This window comes from Taurulus bubalis (genome assembly GCF_910589615.1).
Source record: "Taurulus bubalis genome assembly, chromosome: 20".
In the NCBI taxonomy this organism is placed as follows: domain Eukaryota; kingdom Metazoa; phylum Chordata; class Actinopteri; order Perciformes; family Cottidae; genus Taurulus; species Taurulus bubalis.
The window spans coordinates 18902623-18922000 of record NC_136608.1 but is presented as its reverse complement, the minus strand read 5'-3'; the positions used below and the strand labels follow the sequence as shown (position 1 = coordinate 18922000).

General features: G+C 46.0%; 1 protein-coding gene across 1 annotated transcript in view; it reads right to left on the bottom strand.

The window, feature by feature from the left end:
* Positions 1 to 9324: 9324 nt before the first annotated feature.
* Positions 9325 to 19378, bottom strand: part of LOC306752214 (filamin-C-like) — a gene marked incomplete at its 5' end in the record, with an annotated part of 44178 nt that continues 34124 nt past the window's right edge. Inside the window, 17 exons of the mRNA XM_079235943.1 lie at positions 9325 to 10241; positions 10328 to 10534; positions 10957 to 11175; positions 11249 to 11425; positions 13124 to 13256; positions 14047 to 14162; positions 14875 to 15012; positions 15106 to 15375; positions 15470 to 15739; positions 15817 to 15939; positions 16087 to 16239; positions 16317 to 16520; positions 16810 to 16971; positions 17564 to 17737; positions 17853 to 17981; positions 18145 to 18285; positions 19281 to 19378. The exon at positions 19281 to 19378 is cut by the window's right edge and continues 2 nt beyond it. Coding sequence (XP_079092069.1) covers positions 10054 to 10241; positions 10328 to 10534; positions 10957 to 11175; positions 11249 to 11425; positions 13124 to 13256; positions 14047 to 14162; positions 14875 to 15012; positions 15106 to 15375; positions 15470 to 15739; positions 15817 to 15939; positions 16087 to 16239; positions 16317 to 16520; positions 16810 to 16971; positions 17564 to 17737; positions 17853 to 17981; positions 18145 to 18285; positions 19281 to 19378 — 2902 coding nt within the window. The 3' untranslated portion in view covers positions 9325 to 10053. The remainder of the gene's footprint in view (positions 10242 to 10327; positions 10535 to 10956; positions 11176 to 11248; positions 11426 to 13123; positions 13257 to 14046; positions 14163 to 14874; positions 15013 to 15105; positions 15376 to 15469; positions 15740 to 15816; positions 15940 to 16086; positions 16240 to 16316; positions 16521 to 16809; positions 16972 to 17563; positions 17738 to 17852; positions 17982 to 18144; positions 18286 to 19280) is intronic.

The window sequence follows — 19378 nt, the reverse complement described above, 5'->3', positions numbered from 1 at the left end:
TGTAGAGAGCTGGTCCTGTAGAGACCTGGTCCCGTAGAGAGCTGGTCCTGTAGAGAGCTGGTCCTGTAGAGACCTGGTCCCATAGAGACCTGGTCCTGTAGAGACCTGGTCCCGTAGAGAGCTGGTCCCGTAGAGACCTGGTCCCGTAGAGAGCTGGTCCTGTAGAGAGCTGGTCCCGTAGAGAGCTGGTCCTGTAGAGACCTGGTCCCGTAGAGAGCTGGTCCTGTAGAGAGCTGGTCCTGTAGAGACCTGGTCCCGTAGAGACCTGGTCCCGTAGAGACCTGGTCCCGTAGAGAGCTGGTCCCGTAGAGACCTGGTCCCGTAGAGACCTGGTCCCGTAGAGAGCTGGTCCCGTAGAGACCTGGTCCTGTAGAGACCTGGTCCCGTAGAGAGCTGGTCCTGTTGAGACCTGGTCCCGTAGAGAGCTGGTCCCGTAGAGAGCTGGTCCTGTAGAGACCTGGTCCCGTAGAGAGCTGGTCCCGTAGAGAGCTGGTCCCGTAGAGACCTGGTCCTGTAGAGACCTGGTCCCGTAGAGAGCTGGTCCTGTAGAGACCTGGTCCTGTAGAGACCTGGTCCCGTAGAGACCTGGTCCTGTAGAGACCTGGTCCCGTAGAGAGCTGGTCCTGTAGAGACCTGGTCCTGTAGAGACCTGGTCCCGTAGAGAGCTGGTCCTGTAGAGACCTGGTCCCGTAGAGAGCTGGTCCCGTAGAGAGCTGGTCCCGTAGAGACCTGGTCCTGTAGAGACCTGGTCCCGTAGAGAGCTGGTCCTGTAGAGACCTGGTCCCGTAGAGACCTGGTCCTGTAGAGACCTGGTCCCGTAGAGAGCTGGTCCTGTAGAGACCTGGTCCTGTAGAGACCTGGTCCCGTAGAGAGCTGGTCCTGTAGAGAGCTGGTCCTGTAGAGACCTGGTCCCATAGAGAGCTGGTCGCAGTGTGAGAGAAACAAACTGTTCAGCTGGAAGAGAAGCGAGAACGGATCTCCCTCTCTCTCTCTCTCTCTCTCTCTCTCTCTCTCTCTCTCTCTCTCTCTCTCTCTCTCTCTCTCTCTCTCTTCAGTCTGAAGAGAGAGAGAGAGAGTTCATCACGTGGTTTAGAAAAATAAAGTATCATCATCATCATCATCATCACACACACACACACACACACACACACACACACACACACACACACACACACACACACACACACCAGAGGGGTTGTGGTGTAATTTTACAGAAATAGAAGTAATTAAATAACATTAATCTCTCAGTAATGTTCATGCTGCCTGCAGAACTGTAGACCTGAGACACCGTGAGGAGGGATTCAGTGTCTCCAGCGTGATGACTGACCCAAGGGGAGGGATTCAGTGTCTCCAAGGTGAGGACTGACCCGTGAGGAGGGATTCAGTGTCTCCAGCGTGATGACTGACCCAAGAGGAGGGATTCAGTGTCTCCAGCGTGATGACTGACCCAAGAGGAGGTATTTAGTGTCTCCAGCGTGATGACTGACCCGTGAGGAGGGATTCAGTGTCTCCAAGGTGAGGACTGACCCGTGAGGAGGGATTCAGTGTCTCCAAGGTGAGGACTGACCCATGAGGAGGGATTCAGTGTCTCCAGGGTGAGGACTGACCCATAAGGAGGGATTCAGTGTCTCCAGGGTGAGGACTGATCCATGAGAAGGGATTCGGTGTCTCCAGCATGAGGACAAGGAGCTTCCTCTCAGCACATCTCCTTCCTTCATCTGTCAGATTAATATCTGCAGCGAGGACCTTTATGAGGACTTGGGAGCGCCGTTAAATGAAGACATGCAGTCGACCTTTTCAAGAAAGAGGAATTTAAATTTAACCACACAGGAAGTCCTTCATCAATGTCACGTCTTTTCAGAAGGACTTTTGTTAGGAAGCTTCTGAATGCCGTCTCTGAAGGACGTCTCTGACCTCAAGGACGTCTCTGAAGGACGTCTCTGATCAGGCCAGATGAAATCTACCAGGTCGCCAAACTTCAAGCGTGTCTTAAAGACATCAAAACCTGGATGACCTGCAACTTCCAGCTGCTGAACTCGGACAAGACTGAAGTTATTTTACTCGGACCAGAACACCTCAGAAATCAAGTATCTGATGATATGGTTTCTCTGGATGGCATCGCTCTGGCATCTACCACCACCGTAAGGAATCTCTGAGTTATTTTTGACCAGGACCTGTCCTTTGGCTCCCACGTGAAACAGATCTCAAGGACCGCCTTTTTTCACCTACGGAACATCTCAAAGATCCGGCACATCCTGTCTCAACGCGATGCAGAAACATTGATCCACGCATTTGTTACCTCAAGACTGGATTACTGTAATTCCGTTTTATCAGGCTGCCCTGGTAAATCCCTTGGATCTCTCCAACTTATCCAGAATGCTGCAGCTCGTGTACTAACGAGGACGCGGAAGAGAGATCACATTACTCCTGTACTAGCTGCTCTCCACTGGCTTCCTGTAAGATCGAGAATCATATTTAAAATCCTTCTCCTTACCTACAAAGCCTTAATTGGTGATGCACCATCATATCTTAAGGACCTTATAGTGCCATATTACCCCACAAGAGCATTACGCTCACTGGATGCAGGGTTACTTGTGGTTCCCAGAGTGTTAAAAAGTAGGTTGGGGGCGAGAGCTTTCAGTTATCGGGCTCCTCTTCTGTGGAATCAGCTTCAACTTTCAGTTCGGGGGGCAGGCACGGTCACCTCATTTAAGAGTAGACTTAAGACTTTCCTCTTTGATGGCGCTTATAGTTAGGGCTGTTTCAGGCTTATAGTTAGGGCTGGCTCAGGTTTGCCCTGGTCCAGCCCCTAGATATGCTGCTATAGGCCTAGACTGCTGGGGGACATTTTAGGATACACTGAGCTCCTCCTTTCCTTCTCTTCCTCTTTTTGCTCCTCCCTCCTCCTCTTCACCTCTTCTTTCTCTCCTTCTGGATAAATGATTGTCTCTTCAATGCATATTACTAACTCTACTTTCTTTTTCCATGGATTCGTGGCTGCCTGGAACCACCTGGAGCCACTGGCCCTGCTGATACAACCATGGCCCTGCTGATGCAACTGGCCTGGAGCCGTCCTGCCAGCTGCCATGGCCCTGCTTTCTCCTCCCACTGCCCCTGGGATGCCCCTCCTCTCTACCTCCTTCTGCTTAATGGGTCGTGGCTATCTGGATCATGGACCATGCATACTACTCATTATATGAATAATTTCTGTCACATTCATTGAATGTGCTGTAACTCTGTTACGTTATTCATTCTGGCCACATGACATCTATTGCTTCTGTCCATCCGGGGAGAGGGATCCTCCTCTGTTGCTCTCCCTCAGGTTTCTTCCCCTTTTTTCCCTGTGAAAGGGTTTTTACTATCTTTTTGGGGGAGTTTTTCCTGATCCGATGTGAGATCCCGGGACAGGGATGTCATTTGTACAGATTGTAAAGCCCTCCGAGGCAAACTTGTATTTGTGATGTTGGGCTGTACAAAATAAACTGAATTGAATTGAATTGAATTGACCTAAAGGACGTCTCTGACTTAAAGGACGTCTCTGAAGGACGTCTCTGAAGGACGTCTCTGACCTGAAGGACGTCTCTGAAGGACGTCTCTGACCTAAAGGACGTCTCTGAAGGACGTCACTGACCTAAAGGCTCTGACCTGAAGGATGTCTCTGAAGGACGCCTCTGACCTAAAGGACGTCTCTGAAGGACGTCTCTGACCGTTTTCATGGGTACAGATGAAAATAATCTGAGGTTTTAAGATTCTAAATGTTACATTTCCTTTTTCTAGTTCTGATGTCTTCAGTCTTCATGAAATGGATTCCACTGTTACTGGACCGACGAACATGTGACGGACAAAATGGCAGCCGCCATTACAAAGGTAATCACAACAAATGTGGTCACCTGAGAGGTAGAGACTGGGATCATGTGCCAAGACGCGTAGACACGCCTGCTCACCCGTAGAAACCAACCAGAAGTCGGCTCCGACAGTTTGGTGACCCTGATGTGATCTTCAAGGGACTCAGACCGGACTTTTTCTCCCCGGGACTTTCTTCCTCAGACGATCTCCTCCCTTAATTCACACAGGCGCGCCATCCTACAAGTTCATGGTCCTGGTCCTGGTAATAGGATACTGGATTCAGGTGTGGGTCCTGGTAACAAGGTTCTGGATGAAGTTCATGGTCCTGGTCCTAGTAACTGGATACTGGATTCAGGTGCTGGTCCTGGTAACTGGATACTGGATGAAGTTCATGGTCATGGTCCTGGTGACCGGATACTGGATGAAGTTCATGGTCCTGGTAACTGAATACTGGATTCAGGTCATGGTCCTGGTAACAGGGTTCTGGATGAAGTTCATGGTACAGCTGTGGGTTTATTGTTGGTGTAGGACATAGGACGGGGAGACAGATAGCTTAGCTTAGCATAAACACTAGAAACAGCTAACCTGGCTGCAGGAAGGGAAGAAGATACAAATTAATAATTTGTGTGGATATTTAATGTCCGTCTATGTAATGATAAACTGCACGTCGTTCACTCTTTAAATACTTTCTCTTTCATGAAACTTAAATACTTTGTGCCTTCTGCTCTTCTGGGAGCCACTTATCTGATTCTGTGCTCTGAAGGAATAAATATGAGAATAAAAGTCTTTATGTGAGCCTTCTGCTGCCCATCCTGAAGACATCCTGAAGACAACAAGAAAACTATTGTTATTAATTCATTAATTCTCCGTTAGCGCTGCTGAACAAATGAACGTGAGTTAGAGCTTTAATTTACAGAAGCAGAAACATATTCATGTTCATGTTCATATCCATATCCAGGGACGCGTTAACTGGCAGAAGAATGTTTGTAATCTCTTCTTCATGATCAGATCTTTATGGCTTTAAGAAGAAGAAGAAGAAGAAGAAGAAGAAAAAGAAAAAGAAAAAGAAGAAGAAGAAGAAGAAGAAGAAGAAGAAGAAGAAGAAGTGTTTCTGTTAATTATTATTTTTTCACTATTTATAGAATTTATTTTATATTTATAGATGTGAGGAAACACAAAATGTTCTTTTTAAAAATAGGAACCGATTCTTTTTGATGCTAAAAAAAGAATGAAGAGCTGCTTCGTCATCTTCATCGTCGTCATGCAGCAGATTTATAGGAAACAGATGACGGAAATATGGATTTTCATATTTGTCTCACTTTGTTTGTTTGGAGAGAAAATCAACCGACATCAAGAGACTGTGACCTCCACCCACTAGGAGGAAGAGGAAGAGGAGGAGGAGGAGGAGGAGGAGGAGGATGTATTGTGGAGGAAGAGAGGGCTTTTATTGTGGAGGAAGAGAAGGCTTTTATTGTGGAGGAAGAGAGGGCTTTTATTGTGGAGGAAGAGAAGGCTTTTATTGTGGAGGAAGAGAGGGCTTTATTGTGGAGGAAGAGAGGGCTTTTATTGTGTTGCTCTCTACACCGTAGTCATAGCAACGGGGCACAGTTAGGGGTTAAGAGTCTCAAGGACACAACGATGTGGACTAGTGGAGCCGGAACCACCGATCCTCTGATTGAAGACAGGCATGCTAACCACTTAGCCACAGTGGCCATAGCACTAGTACTAGTACTAGTACATAGTACTATAGTACTGTAATATCAGTGTATTATCAGTGTAATGTGTAATAGCAGTGTAATGTGTAATATCAGTGTAATATCAGTGTAATATCAGTGTAATGTGTAATATCAGTGTAATATCAGTGTAATGTGTAATATCAGTGTAATATCAGTGTAATGTGTAATATCAGTGTAATATCAGTGTAATATCAGTGTAATGTGTAATATCAGTGTAATATCAGTGTAATGTGTAATATCAGTGTAATGTGTAATATCAGTGTAATGTGTAATATCTATATATATATATATATATATATATATATATAATGAACCTATGGAACATCACAGTAGAAGTCAGTGGAGCAGCTACTCATGAGGCGTTGAGGGAACCTCGGTAAATGGCAGCGTTGACATGAAGAACCTGCTTCCTGTACTTTATCTTGTGGACTGAAGGATGATGAGTTCCTCCAGTCCGGGTCAGAGGAAGGAGGCCTCGGGTTCTTCACCTCTATGAATAGAACCTCCTCTTCCTCCTCTTCCTCCTCATCCTCCTCATGTCAATGATGAAGCTCCTGAACCGTTAACGCTCACATTCACTCTTCCTTTATGTTCACCAGCGAGGGACTTAGAGTGTGTTCAGACGGCCGTGATTCACCGTGAACCCTCTGGCATAATATATATATATATATAATGTAAATATATAATGTATATATATAATATATATATATATATAATGTAAATATATAATGTATATAATATATATATATATATATATATATATAATGTATATAATGTATATAACTTAACTTAAAGTGTGTTCAGACGACCGTGATTCACCGTGAACCCTCTGGCATAACGACCCCGACGCTCCCCGTCCAGAGGATGAGAAGAAACCACACGTTTATATATACTAGTTACTAGTTAACACTGAGAGAGAGACTAGTTAGGAGGAAGAGGAGGAGTAGGAGGAGGATGAGGAAGAGGAGGAGGAGGAAGAGGAGGAGGATGAGGAGGAAGAGACTAGTTAACACTCTGAGAGAGACTAGTTAGGAGGAAGAGGAGGAGGAGGAGGAGGAGGAGGAGTAGGAGGAAGAGGAGAAGGAGGAGGAGGATGAGGAGGAGTAGGAGGAAGAGGAGGATGTGGAGGAGGAGGAAGAGGAGGAGGATGAGGAGGAGTAGGAGGAAGAGGAGGATGTGGAGGAGTAGGAGGAAGAGGAGGATGTGGAGGAGGAGGAGGAGGAGGAGGAGGAGGAAGAATAAGAGGAGGAGGAATCGTCTCCTGGATTAGAAAGCCGGCTGGTTAAATAAGGAGTTCATATTTTTAGCTTCAGCTTCACATGATTTATTATGTATTCACTGAATTACAACGTGTAGAAAAAGTTACAATGATTTGAGTATTTGTCTTTTCTTGTTATTATTAGTTATTGATTAGCTGATCACCGTCCTGCTGATTTATTCTCTAATAATCAAATCATATTATTTCATAGACAATATTCAGAATGTCCTGATTCTCAGTCGACTCAGAGGAGAGGAAGACGATGATGAAGCTCAAAGAGAGGAAGACTCATAAACTTTATTTAGATCAAACTGATTTCTTTCTTTTCTGATTGAAAAACATCTTTTTATGTGTTTTATGATATTAATAGTTTCTTCCTGTTAAATACAGATTTCATTCAGTGGGATGAATCTCTGCTTCCCCCTGCTGGTCTGCTGCTGCAGGTCCGCAATATAAATATATATATTTATAATATGTATGCATATATATATATATATATATATATATATATATATATATATATATATATACACTATGTATGTATATGTATATATATATATATATATATATATATATATATATATATATATATATATTTATAGTATGTATGTACATATATGTATATGTATGTATACATAAATATATATGTATGTATATATAATATGTATGTATATATAAATATATAATATGTATGTATATATATGTATTTATAATATGTATGTATATATAAATATATACATATTATAAATATATATATATATATATATATATATACATACATATTATAAATATATATATATATATATATATATATTTATAATATGTATGTATATATGTATGTATATATAAATATGTATACATATAATATGTATATATATATTTATAATATGTATGTATATGTATACATGTATATATAATATATATATACATATTTATAATATATAAATGTATTTATGCACATATACATTTGTATGTGCATATAGTATATATACAACTTTATATTTCTACATTATATATATATATATATATATATATATATATATATATATATATATATATATATATATATATGTATACAATATATAGATATATATAGAAAATAAATATATAAATGGACTAAGAAGGATCAGGACTAAGACCAGAGACCAGAGAGTCTGGATACTCAAAGTGGCTCAGGTTTTTAATTCTCATATATTTGTTTGAGTGGCTCAGTGATCCTGGAGCCATGCAGGCCGGCATCAGCCCCTGGCCGGGTGTCCCAAGGCCAGCAGGTCTCGGGGAGAGTCCAGACTACTGATGCATAGCGGCCCACGGTTTGAAGCTACCTCGCCCGGACCAGGGAAACCGGGGACTTTAAGCATTGACCTTAAATATTTCACCGTTGACCTTTACTCCTTAACGTCAAACCCTTAACTTTGAACTCTTATCCCTCAACCTTGACTTTTAACCTTTACTCCTTAACCTTTACCCCTTAACCTTGACTTTTAACCTTTACCCCTTAACCTTGACTTTTAACCTTTACCCCTTAACCTTTACCCCTTAACCTTGACTTTTAACCTTTACCCCTTAACCTTTACCCCTAAACCTTGACTTTTAACCTTTACCCCTTAACCTTGACTTTTAACCTTTACCCCTTAACCTCAAACCCTTAACCTTTACCCCTAAACCTTGACTTTTAACCTTTACCCCTTAACCTTGACTTTTAACCTTTACCCCTTAACCTCAAACCCTTAACCTTTACCCCTTAACCTTGACTTTTAACCTTTACCCCTTAACCTCAAACCCTTAACCTTTTCCCCCGTAGTCCCGTCTGGACCCGTCCTGGTCTAGTCCTGGTCTGGACCTGGTCCTGCTCTAGTCCTGGTCTGGACCCGGTCCTGGTCTAGTCCCGTCTGGACCTGTCCTGGTCTAGTCCGGTCTGGACCCGTCCTGGTCTAGTCCCGGTCTGGACCTGGTCCTGCTCTAGTCCTGGTCTGGACCCGGTCCCGGTCTAGTCCCGTCTGGACCTGTCCTGGTCTAGTCCGGTCTGGACACGTCCTGGTCTAGTCCCGGTCTGGACCTGGTCCTGCTCTAGTCCTGGTCTGGACCAGTCCTGGTCTAGTCCCGGTCTGGACCTGGTCCTGCTCTAGTCCCGGTCTGGACCTGGTCCTGGTCTAGTCCTGGTCTGGACCCGTCCTGCTCTAGTCCCGGTCTGGACCCGGTCCTGGTCTAGTTCTGGTCTGGACCCGGTCCTGCTCTAGGCCCGGTCTGGACCCGGTCCTGGTCTAGTCCTGGTCTGGACCCGTCCTTGTCTAGTCCCGTCTGGACCCGTCCTGGTCTAGTCCCGGTCTGGACCCGGTCCTGGTCTAGTCCCGGTTTGGACCCGGTCCTGCTCTAGTCCTGGTCTGGACCCGTCCTTGTCTAGTCCCGGTTTGGACCCGGTCCTGGTCTAGTCCCGGTCTGGACCCCTCCTGGTCTAGTCCGGGTCGTATAAAGCAGCAGGCGCTCAGCGGGTAAACCTTTATTATGCCAGCACAATGTTGCCAGATTGAAGGTTAACATACTAAACAGTTCAAATGCATTCATCCAGTTTTGATACATACAAAAATCACTATAAAATATCACTCTGTAATATTACGTTTCTTCAACATTCAGCACCGATCGCTCCATCGCACGTCTCCATGTGGTAAAAAAACAAAGCCGTCTTTCTAAGATCTTCCTCATCGCCTGCTCTTCCTCATCAACAAGACCATTTTCTGTCAAAGAAAATAAAAAGAGAGAATAAATAAAAAACTAGTCACAGCTCCTCCGCCTGACTCCAGTAGTTTCCTGCTGGACTCCATCGCATCTGTTCACTTAAACCAGTCTAAAGATCTGGTTCAAGATCTCACTCTTGATCTAAAGTTAGTCTCAATGTCCTGGAGAGGATTCATTTTGATCAAATCAAGATCCATCTTATGTGATCTTAAAATCGTACTGCCTCGTGCTAACGTGCTAACGTGCTAATATCTCGATCGTAGACGGCGTGAAACTGGTGAATGACATTCTAAACTCTGGTTCAGGATCAGATTACGCAGGTTGTGTTTGCTTCCTTCTCCAGAATACTTAGCTACTTATACAAATGTTGAAGAATGAAGGAGAACTTTGGAACAAAGGTCTCGGCGTCTTCAGTGCATCAGGGTGAGGATGAGGAGGGGGACGAGGGGGAGGACATGGAGAGGAAGAGTTCAGGTCCTAAGACACGACGAAGTGGAACGGGCTCCCGGGGACGTGCTCGTCCCCCCACTTGAGGATGAGGATGTAGCCGCCCTGCTCCTTCACGGTGTAGCTGATGCTGTACATCCGGTTGCCCATGTGCTTGACGTAGACCTCCTCGCAGGGCGTCTTGGGCCCGTGGACGCCCACCATCAGCATGTTGGTGCCTGCAGAGTCCAGGATGGAGACGACGGTTTTAGTTTCAGGGACGGACACGGAGATCTACTGCTTCCTCCGGGTCTCAGTTCCTCACCTGCTCTGCTGCAGTCCACCGTGAACTGGTTCTTCTGGCCCACGAAGGCCTTGGACAGACCAGAACCTCTTGAGACCACTTTGCTGGCGTCGGAGGAGAACTTTGGTAAGGAGCTGAACGCGCCTCCCATCGCGGACGTCTTGGAGACCGTTTCCACGAGAACAGAGGACGTCTCGTGCAGACTGTGTCCGCCGGACAGACGAGGTCCTGCAGACAAGCAGAGACACATCGGTTAACCATCAAATACTCTGCCGCACTATAATATAATAAAATATAATATGATTTACTATAAACAAAGCTTGAATCTCCAAAAACAAATGGACACCTCTTGTAATGAGTTCAGCTGTGACAGCACCCTTTATTGGACCCTTTCCTCGGTGTCCTTTAGAGTCGCCCTAAGAAGCTGCTAGAGCTGTTTTTGTAAAGGGTCGATCTCCAAACCGTCTCAGGAAGCAGCTTTAGTGTTGCTCATTGGACTCTGCAGGAGGCAGTGGACTCGAGTCAGGACCGTACCATTACTGAGGAGGTCTGGGTCCGTTTCCCCAGACTAGGAGACACCTCCTACAAACACTCAACGACCTACTGAGGAACTCCAGCACACCAGCCGGCTCCGTGGACCTTTGACCCACCTGAGACCTTGGCCTTGAAGGGACTCCCTACAATGTGCTGGGGGCCTCCATACTTGATGGAGATGAGGTAGTTTCCAGGAGCCATGGGCGTGTAGGACACCTTGTAGCCCTCTGGACACTCCTGACAGTCCATCTTCACCTTTGACGGCCCGTCGATGGTCACAGACAGAGCTCCTGATCCAGCATTGCAGGTGTTCACGCTGAACTCCAACGCCACGCCTGAGGGAGGACACCTGTTCAAACTCTCCACTAAGAGCTCTGAGGTTAAGCTGTCTTTAAGGTCTTTACTTACCTGTGGTTCCTCCCTCCAGGCCCGGTCCGGAGGCAGACACCATGCCAGGATCTCCTACCTGTCCCGGTTCTCCCACCCGGATCTTGAAGGGACTGCCGGGGACGTGGCTGCCGTTGAAACGAACGTCAATGGAATGAACTCCGTTTTCTCTTGGGATGAACCTGATAGCATGCTGGTCTGTGGGGGGCAGAAACACATCAGCTCTGTCACAGTGTGATGAACTGGTTGTTGCAGAGACAGCTAACTGGGACACCTGGTTTACATAGAGCCAGGTGTCATGTAGAGGGAACCCAGCATGGACCAGAATACATGGGACAGATAATATACATTTAGGAAAGGCGTGACCAATAGTATAGAGCTATGATGTCATGAAGGACCAATGGAATAGCAATATGATTATAGTATAGATGTATGATGTAATGGTATAGATGTAATAGTATAGAGGTATGATGTAATGGTATAGATGTATGATGTAATGGTATAGAGGTATGACGTAATGATATAGAGGTATGATGTAATGGTATAGATGTATGATTTAATGGTATAGAGGTATGATGTAATGGTATAGAGGTATGATGTAATGGTATAATAGAGGTATGATGTAATGGTATAGAGGTATGATGTAATGGTATAATAGAGGTATGATTTAATGGTATAGAGGTATGATGTAATGGTATAATAGAGGTATGATGTAATGGTATAGAGGTATGATTTAATGGTATAGAGGTATGATGTAATGGTATAGAGGTATGATGAAATGGTATAGAGGTATGATGTAATGGTATAATAGAGGTATGATGTAATGGTATAGAGGTATGATGTAATGGTATAATAGAGGTATGATGCAATGGTATAGAGGTATGATGTAATGGTATAATAGAGGTATGATGTAATGGTATAGAGGTATGATTTAATGGTATAGAGGTATGACGTAATGATATAGAGGTATGATGTAATGGTATAGATGTATGATTTAATGGTATAGAGGTATGATGTAATGGTATAGAGGTATGATGTAATGGTATAATAGAGGTATGATGTAATGGTATAGAGGTATGATGTAATGGTATAATAGAGGTATGATGTAATGGTATAGAGGTATGATGTAATGGTATAATAGAGGTATGATGTAATGGTATAGAGGTATGATTTAATGGTATAGAGGTATGATGTAATGGTATAGAGGTATGATGAAATGGTATAGAGGTATGATGTAATGGTATAATAGAGGTATGATGTAATGGTATAGAGGTATGATGTAATGGTATAGAGGTATGATGTAATGGTATAATAGAGGTATGATGTAATGGTATAGAGGTATAATGTAATGGTATAGAGGTATGATGTAATGGTATAGAGGTATAATGTAATGGTATAAAGGTATGATGTAATGGTATAGATGTAATGGTATAGAGGTATGATGTAATGGTATAGAGGTATGATGTAATGGTATAGAGGCATGATGTAATGGTATAATAGAGGTATGATGTAATGGTATAGAGGTATAATGTAATGGTATAGAGGTATAATGTAATGGTATAAAGGTATGATGTAATGGTATAGATGTAATGGTATAGATGCATGATTTAATGGTATAGAGGTATGATGTAATGGTATAGAGGTATGATGTAATGGTATAGAGGTATGATGCAATGGTATAGAGGTATGATGCAATGGTATAGAGGTATGATGTAATGGTATAGATGTATGATGTAATGGTATAGAGGCATGATATAATGGTATAGATGTATGTTGTAATGGTATAGAGGTATGATGTAATGGTATAGAGGTATGATGTAATGGTATAGAGGTATGATGTAATGGTATAGAGGTATGATGTAATGGTATAGAGGTATGATGCAATGGTGGTCTTACCGCTGTCCAGCTCCGTGATGTAACACTCCTCGATGGCTCCTGACGGCGTGTGGATCTTAGCATCGATCGGCCCTCTGGCTCCGTTCAGCTGCACAGAGAAGGAGGCCTCCTGCCCCACCTTCAGACCCATCTCCTGGAGGAGGACAGAAGGAGAACCTTACTGAGTCTGTTAGAGTCCAGACCAGGGCCCTATTCCTCAGACCTGGCTTACTGAGTTAGCCGGATCATTTTCAGGATAAGATGACGTAGGTCAGGCTTTTCGGTTCCACGAAGCAAGCTTGGAAAAATCACCATAGCAACGCATCTAAATCCCTTAATCAAATCAAATCAAACTTATGGATGTGTTGAAAGCATTCATAATTATATGACAGTGTTATTAGTACACCATACATATCATCATTAGAAAATGATTAAGGTGGACTCGTGATGAGAATACAGAGAATCACACGGTGTTAAGCTGCGTTCACAGCAAACGCATTGTGAATATTCACAATGCGTTTGCTGTGAACGCAGCTTTAGACTTTGTACTGTTAGAACATCGTGGTGTCAGTGTTCAACGCTGCTCTCTTCTGAAGAGGAACATTATCCAGATGACTGACGTCTGGTTAGAATTAACGAGACTGTTTGAGGGCGGGTCAACCTTTGAGAAACCCAGATAGCCTGATGTCAATCATCTCAGTAATTTAAGATGGATAATAGGACATTTGATCAACTTTGTTGGACCACGTACGAAGAATGGGGCCCTGGTTCAGACCATCTCCTGGAGGAGGACAGAAGTTTACCGTGATGAAGACGGTGGGTTTTGTTTACCGGGATGAAGACGATGGGTTGTGTTTACCGTGATGAAGACGATAGGTTGTGTTTACCGTGATGTAGACGATGGGTTGTGTTTACCGTGATGAAGACGATGAAGAGGCTCTCACCTGCAAGCTGGTGATGGTGAGGCGCCGGGCGTCGCCGGACTGGGTGGCGATGGGCACGATGAACGGAGAGTCGGGGATGTGATCCTCGTTGAACTTGATGGAAACCTCGTAGTCTCCTGGAGAGACGGGCGTAGAATAAAACTATGTTTAAGGTCACGATGAGGTCACGAGCAGAAGCTTCAGTAGGGAACCCTTCCGAGCCCACTATCGATTCAATAAGTGATGCCTGGTTCTACCTTCTATTAAATAACCAACAGCTAGGATCTAACGTGTGGGTCTTCTATTAAGTACATTCTAGAGCTTCAGTCTTCAGTAGAGGAGATTAACTCCTCTATAAATGAGGTTAACTCCTCAGTAAAGGAGGTTAGGACCTCTGTAAAGGAAGTTAACCCCTCAGTAAAGGAGTTTAACTCCTCAGTAAAGGAGGTTAACCCCTCTATAAAGGAGTTTAACTCCTCAGTAAAGGAGGCTAACTCCTCTATAAAGGAGGTTAGGACCTCAGTAAAGGAGGTTAGCTCCTCTATAAAGGAGGTTAGGACCTCAGTAAAAGAGGTTAGCTCCTCTATAAAGAAGGTTAGGACCTCAATAAAGGAGGTTAGCTCCTCTGTAAACGAGGTTAGGACCTCCTCCGTAGAACAGGGAGTCGTCTGCATAGAGACGAACAGGAGCATTGAGTTCATATCCAGGATATGAAAGCTGGTGGGACCAGACTTGAGCCTGGTGGTTCTCCACAACATCCTACCTGTGGAGAGGACACACCTGTCTAGATTCTTAATTCACATTTCATCAGGGATTAAATCTGATCCAGGATCTGTGTGCAGGTCTCACCTGGCTCCTGGACCACGTAGGCGACTCCACAGGATCCGTCCTTCCGGTCTTCGAAGGTGATCTCGGCCTTACTGGGTCCCTCCACGGCGATGGACAGACCTCCTGCTCCGGCCTCCCTGGTCCAGATGCTGAACTCAGCTGAGGACCCAGAACCACACGTCTACCACCATCAGCTCTTTACCTTTGAACCAACACACCTGTGCATTTTACATCATCAACAGCAAAGCCCACCTGGGATTCCAGCCACGCCTCGGTCCAGCCCGGTGCCTCCTGCTCGGACCTTGTGGGACCCTCCCTCCCCCAGGGGCCCCACGGTGAACTGGAAGGGGCTCCCTGGGACGTGCTGGCCGCGGTACTTCACGGTCACCGTGTGAGCGCCCGTCTCCTGAGGCACGAAGCGGACGCTGTAGGAGCTGTCCTCCCCTTTGATGATCTCTGCCTCCTCTGTCTCTCCTGCTGGACTCGTCACCACGCCCGTCATCTCCTGAGGGCACGCTTCCCCTGGGAGGGGGAGGAGGAGGAAGGCAAAATTGAAAAATATTGACAATGTTTACAGATTAAGACAGAACACACCTCACCCCTCACCCTGTCTCACCTTCCTGCAGAGCAGCAACAGCAGGAGGCGGGCCGCTGAACCCGGCCAGCGCCTTCCTCCCCAGGAAGGGGAAGGCGTCCCTGAAGGGCTCGCCCACCCGCGGGTCCCTGAAGGGCTCGCCCACCCGCGTGCTCTCCTCCACCCTCACCTCCCTCTTCGTCTCCCCGGCTCGAGTCTTACTGATCTCCGTGCGCTCCGTCCGGGTGTAAGTGCTGCGGGTGAAGGTCTGGGTCAGCCGCTCCTGGGCCGAGACCAGGTGGAACCAGTTCCCTGGGTGGGCGGAGAGCAGGAGGTGAGGAGGAGGAGGATGAAGAGGAGGAGGAGGAAGAGTAGAGGAGGAGTCTCACCTGGTATCTTGAGGTTGAGGTCACAGGTGCTGCCCACACTAGCGATGGAGGGAGCGTGGCGCCTCCTGGTGATGCTCTCCTTCATCCGGCCTTCTCCAAACACCTTCACGGTGAACGGACTTCCTGTCGGCGCCAGAACAACATCTGTTTGCTTGTGTGTTTGTTTGTTTGGCGGCTCGTACCTGGTCACCAATAACAGAGAGCATGCTGGCCCGGCGGCTCCTACCTGGTCACCAATAACAGAGAGCATGCTGGTCCGGCGGCTCCTACCTGGCACGTGCAGGTCGGCGAACTTGATGCTGATGATGTAGCTCCCCGGCTCGGTGGGGCAGAAGGTGACTTTACAGGTTCCGTCCTCCACGTCCTCACAGGTGATGTCCACCTTGCTGGGGCCCTCGATGGACAGGCCCAGACCCCCGTAGCCTGGGGGGACATGAGGTCAGGTCTGGATACAGGTTTTGATGTGTGGATCTGGTCTGGATAAAGGTTTTTGATGGTACCTGCGCTCCTGGTGTCCACGATGAACTCGGCCACCTCGAAGGTGTGCCCCTCCACCAGCCCCTGGCCGTAGACTTGCACCTTACTGGCGTCCCCGATCTCCGACTGGCCGACCAGGATCTTGAAGGGGCTGTTAGTCACGTGCTTCCCGCTCTTCTTCACGCTCACCATGTGCTCGCCCACTTCCTTCGGCGTGAACGAGATCCCTGCAGGTGAGAGGAGAGAGATCGGACGGCTGGAAGCCATGTTGGTTTCTGTCTCAACGTCTTTCAGCTCAAGTCCCAAAGAAGTCCTTCAGATCCCTTTAGCTCAAGAAGCTACCCGCAGCCAATGCAACTAATCGTCCCACATTTCCTGTTTGCAGAGTTAGCGACGTGAAGCTAGCTGTTAGCTTGTGTCACTTTAAGAGAGCGTTACCGTCTAGTTAGCATTCTTTGTTAGCATTCTTTGCTAGCATTCTTTGTTCCTCGTGACCACCGCCGTCCCCCCACTGACCAATGTGTCTGTTGGGAAGCCTCTTCAGCAGACACGCCTCCTCGCTGCCCGACGGCGCCCTGATGCTTGCCGCCAGAATACTCAGGTCCGTCTCCGTGATCTTCAAGGAAACGTCTGTTGCCGTGCCGACGTTGAGCTGAGACGTTCTCATGGACTCGTCACCTGGAGGTCCACCGGAACCAGAAAGAAGAACCAGCGACAATCTGGTTATGAAACCAGGCCAACCTTTGCAAAGCGGTACATCATCCTGGTCGATGGTTCTATCTGGACCCTGGTTGATGGTTCTATCTGGACCTTGGTCCTGGTTCTATCTAGACCCTGGTTGATGGTTCTATCTGGACCATAGTCCTGGTTATATCTGGACCCTGGTTGATGGTTCTATCTGGACCATAGTCCTGGTTCTATCTGGACCCTGGTTGATGGTTCTATCTGGACCATAGTCCTGATTATATCTGGACCCTGGTTGATGGTTCTATCTGGACCTTGGTCCTGGTTCTATCTAGACCCTGGTTGATGGTTCTATCTGGACCATAGTCCTGGTTCTATCTGGACCCTGGTTGATGGTTCTATCTGGACCATAGTCCTGATTATATCTGGACCCTGGTTGATGGTTCTATCTGGACCCTGGTCCTGATTATATCTGGACCCTGGTCCTGGTTCTATCTGGACCCTGGTATACGTGTACAGATCGTAAAGCCCTCTGAGTAGAGTTTGTGATGTGGGGCTCTACAGAACAAACTGAATGATCTGGTACCTGTGGTCTTGGCGGTGAAGGGGCTGCCGGCGATGTGCTTGTCATCGAACTTGACGATGATGTTGTAATCTCCAGGGACGGTGGGTAGGTAGGACACGGTGCAGGTCCCGTCCTTGTTGTCTTTGCAGCTGATCTCAGCTTTGGATGGACCTTCCACGGCCAAAGAAAGACCCCCTGCCGAGAGAGACCTGGACTGAGACCTCACGAGATGAACTCAGTGTTGCTGCTTCCTGCCTATGCTTCAAAATAAAAGCCCTGTCGGGTGTTGGTGAGGTGGTGCTGCTGGTACCTTCTCCGGCGTCCTTGGTCACGATGGTGAAGGTGGCCGGTCGGTTCACCGTGCCGTGACTCAGGCCGGGGCCGTACGCCGTCACGTGGCCGCTGTTAATGGCGTCCACGTAGAACTGGAGTGGACTTCCTGTGGAGAGATAGCACAAGAGGGTTATGAACAGGGACCAGGTGTTATTCCTGCTGGTCCAGCTGTTTGTCGATGATGCTCCACTCTCTGATTGGTTCAGTCCTGTTGCTCCGGCTGAGCCTGAAGAGAACATCCTCTCAGATTGAACAGGTGTGGGGGTCACCTGGGATGTGGTTCCCGTCGTACTTGATGTCCATCTCGTGCAGGCCTCTCTCCGTCGGGGAGTACTTGACGGTGACGGTGCCGTCCTTGTTGTCGGTGACGTGAGGACTCGCGGTGCGACCGGACGGCATTCGCACTTCACCTGGAGGACAAAACCCAACGGGATCATCATCATAATATTAATAATAATAATTTCAATTTATAAAGCACTTTTGATGCTCCACTCATCATCATCATCATCACTCTGAAGCGGATTTAGACTCAATCACACATACAAATATACTGGAGCACCAAATTAATCCGCCACAGGAAATAGTCCCCAACCAAGAGACTGTTTCCTCCTGATGGAACTACACGCGTGTGTTTTTATTAACCAATAGAAAACCACCTATTTTTAAGCTCTTTCCTCTAAATGTCATCCCCAAACTAAAAAGGATGTATCTCTGCAACCACTAGGGCTGTTTGAATAATGTTGGTTATAATAAAAGGTACACATGTGAGATGTTGTTCAGGTGTGTAAATATGTGTCTATATGTTACTGGTTAAGAGTAAAGACACACAGAAAAGGAAAAAAAGGTTGCAGGGCCTAGACAAAAATCACTTTCAGGATGATTATTTCTTTGAAATGATGCAGCTGTAAGGTCCAACTCTAACCCAAATCATAACTCAATATGTGAACATTCTCTAACCCAAATCATAACTCAATATGTGAACATTCTCTAACCCAAATCATAGCTCAATATGTGAACATTCTCTAACCCAAATCATAGCTCAATATGTGAACATTCTCTAACCCAAATCATAGCTCAATATGTGAACATTCTCTAACCCAAATCATAGCTCAATATGTGAACATTCTCTTTGCAAAGGTTGACTTTGATAAAGTGAAGCAGAAGTTAGAGGGTATAGAATAGAGAACATTCAGGCCAGGACTCCAACATTTGCTTTTTAACATTTTAATTTTCTCATGTACCAAACCATATATTTCACTATGTACAGCAGTTTTGGACTTTTTTCATAAAACAAGCTATGATTTACAGTTGTATATAACAATCTGCCCTCTAGGGGGGATTGGCTTCTAAAAGAACACTTTGAGGTGATTCATATATATTATGATATAAAAGGTGCATGTCTCACCTGTGATCTCTCCTTTCTGCACCGTGAAGGGAATGACCAGACTGAAGGGGCGGAGCTCCGGCTCCATCGCGTCCACAGGGCCCACGGGGTCATCAGTG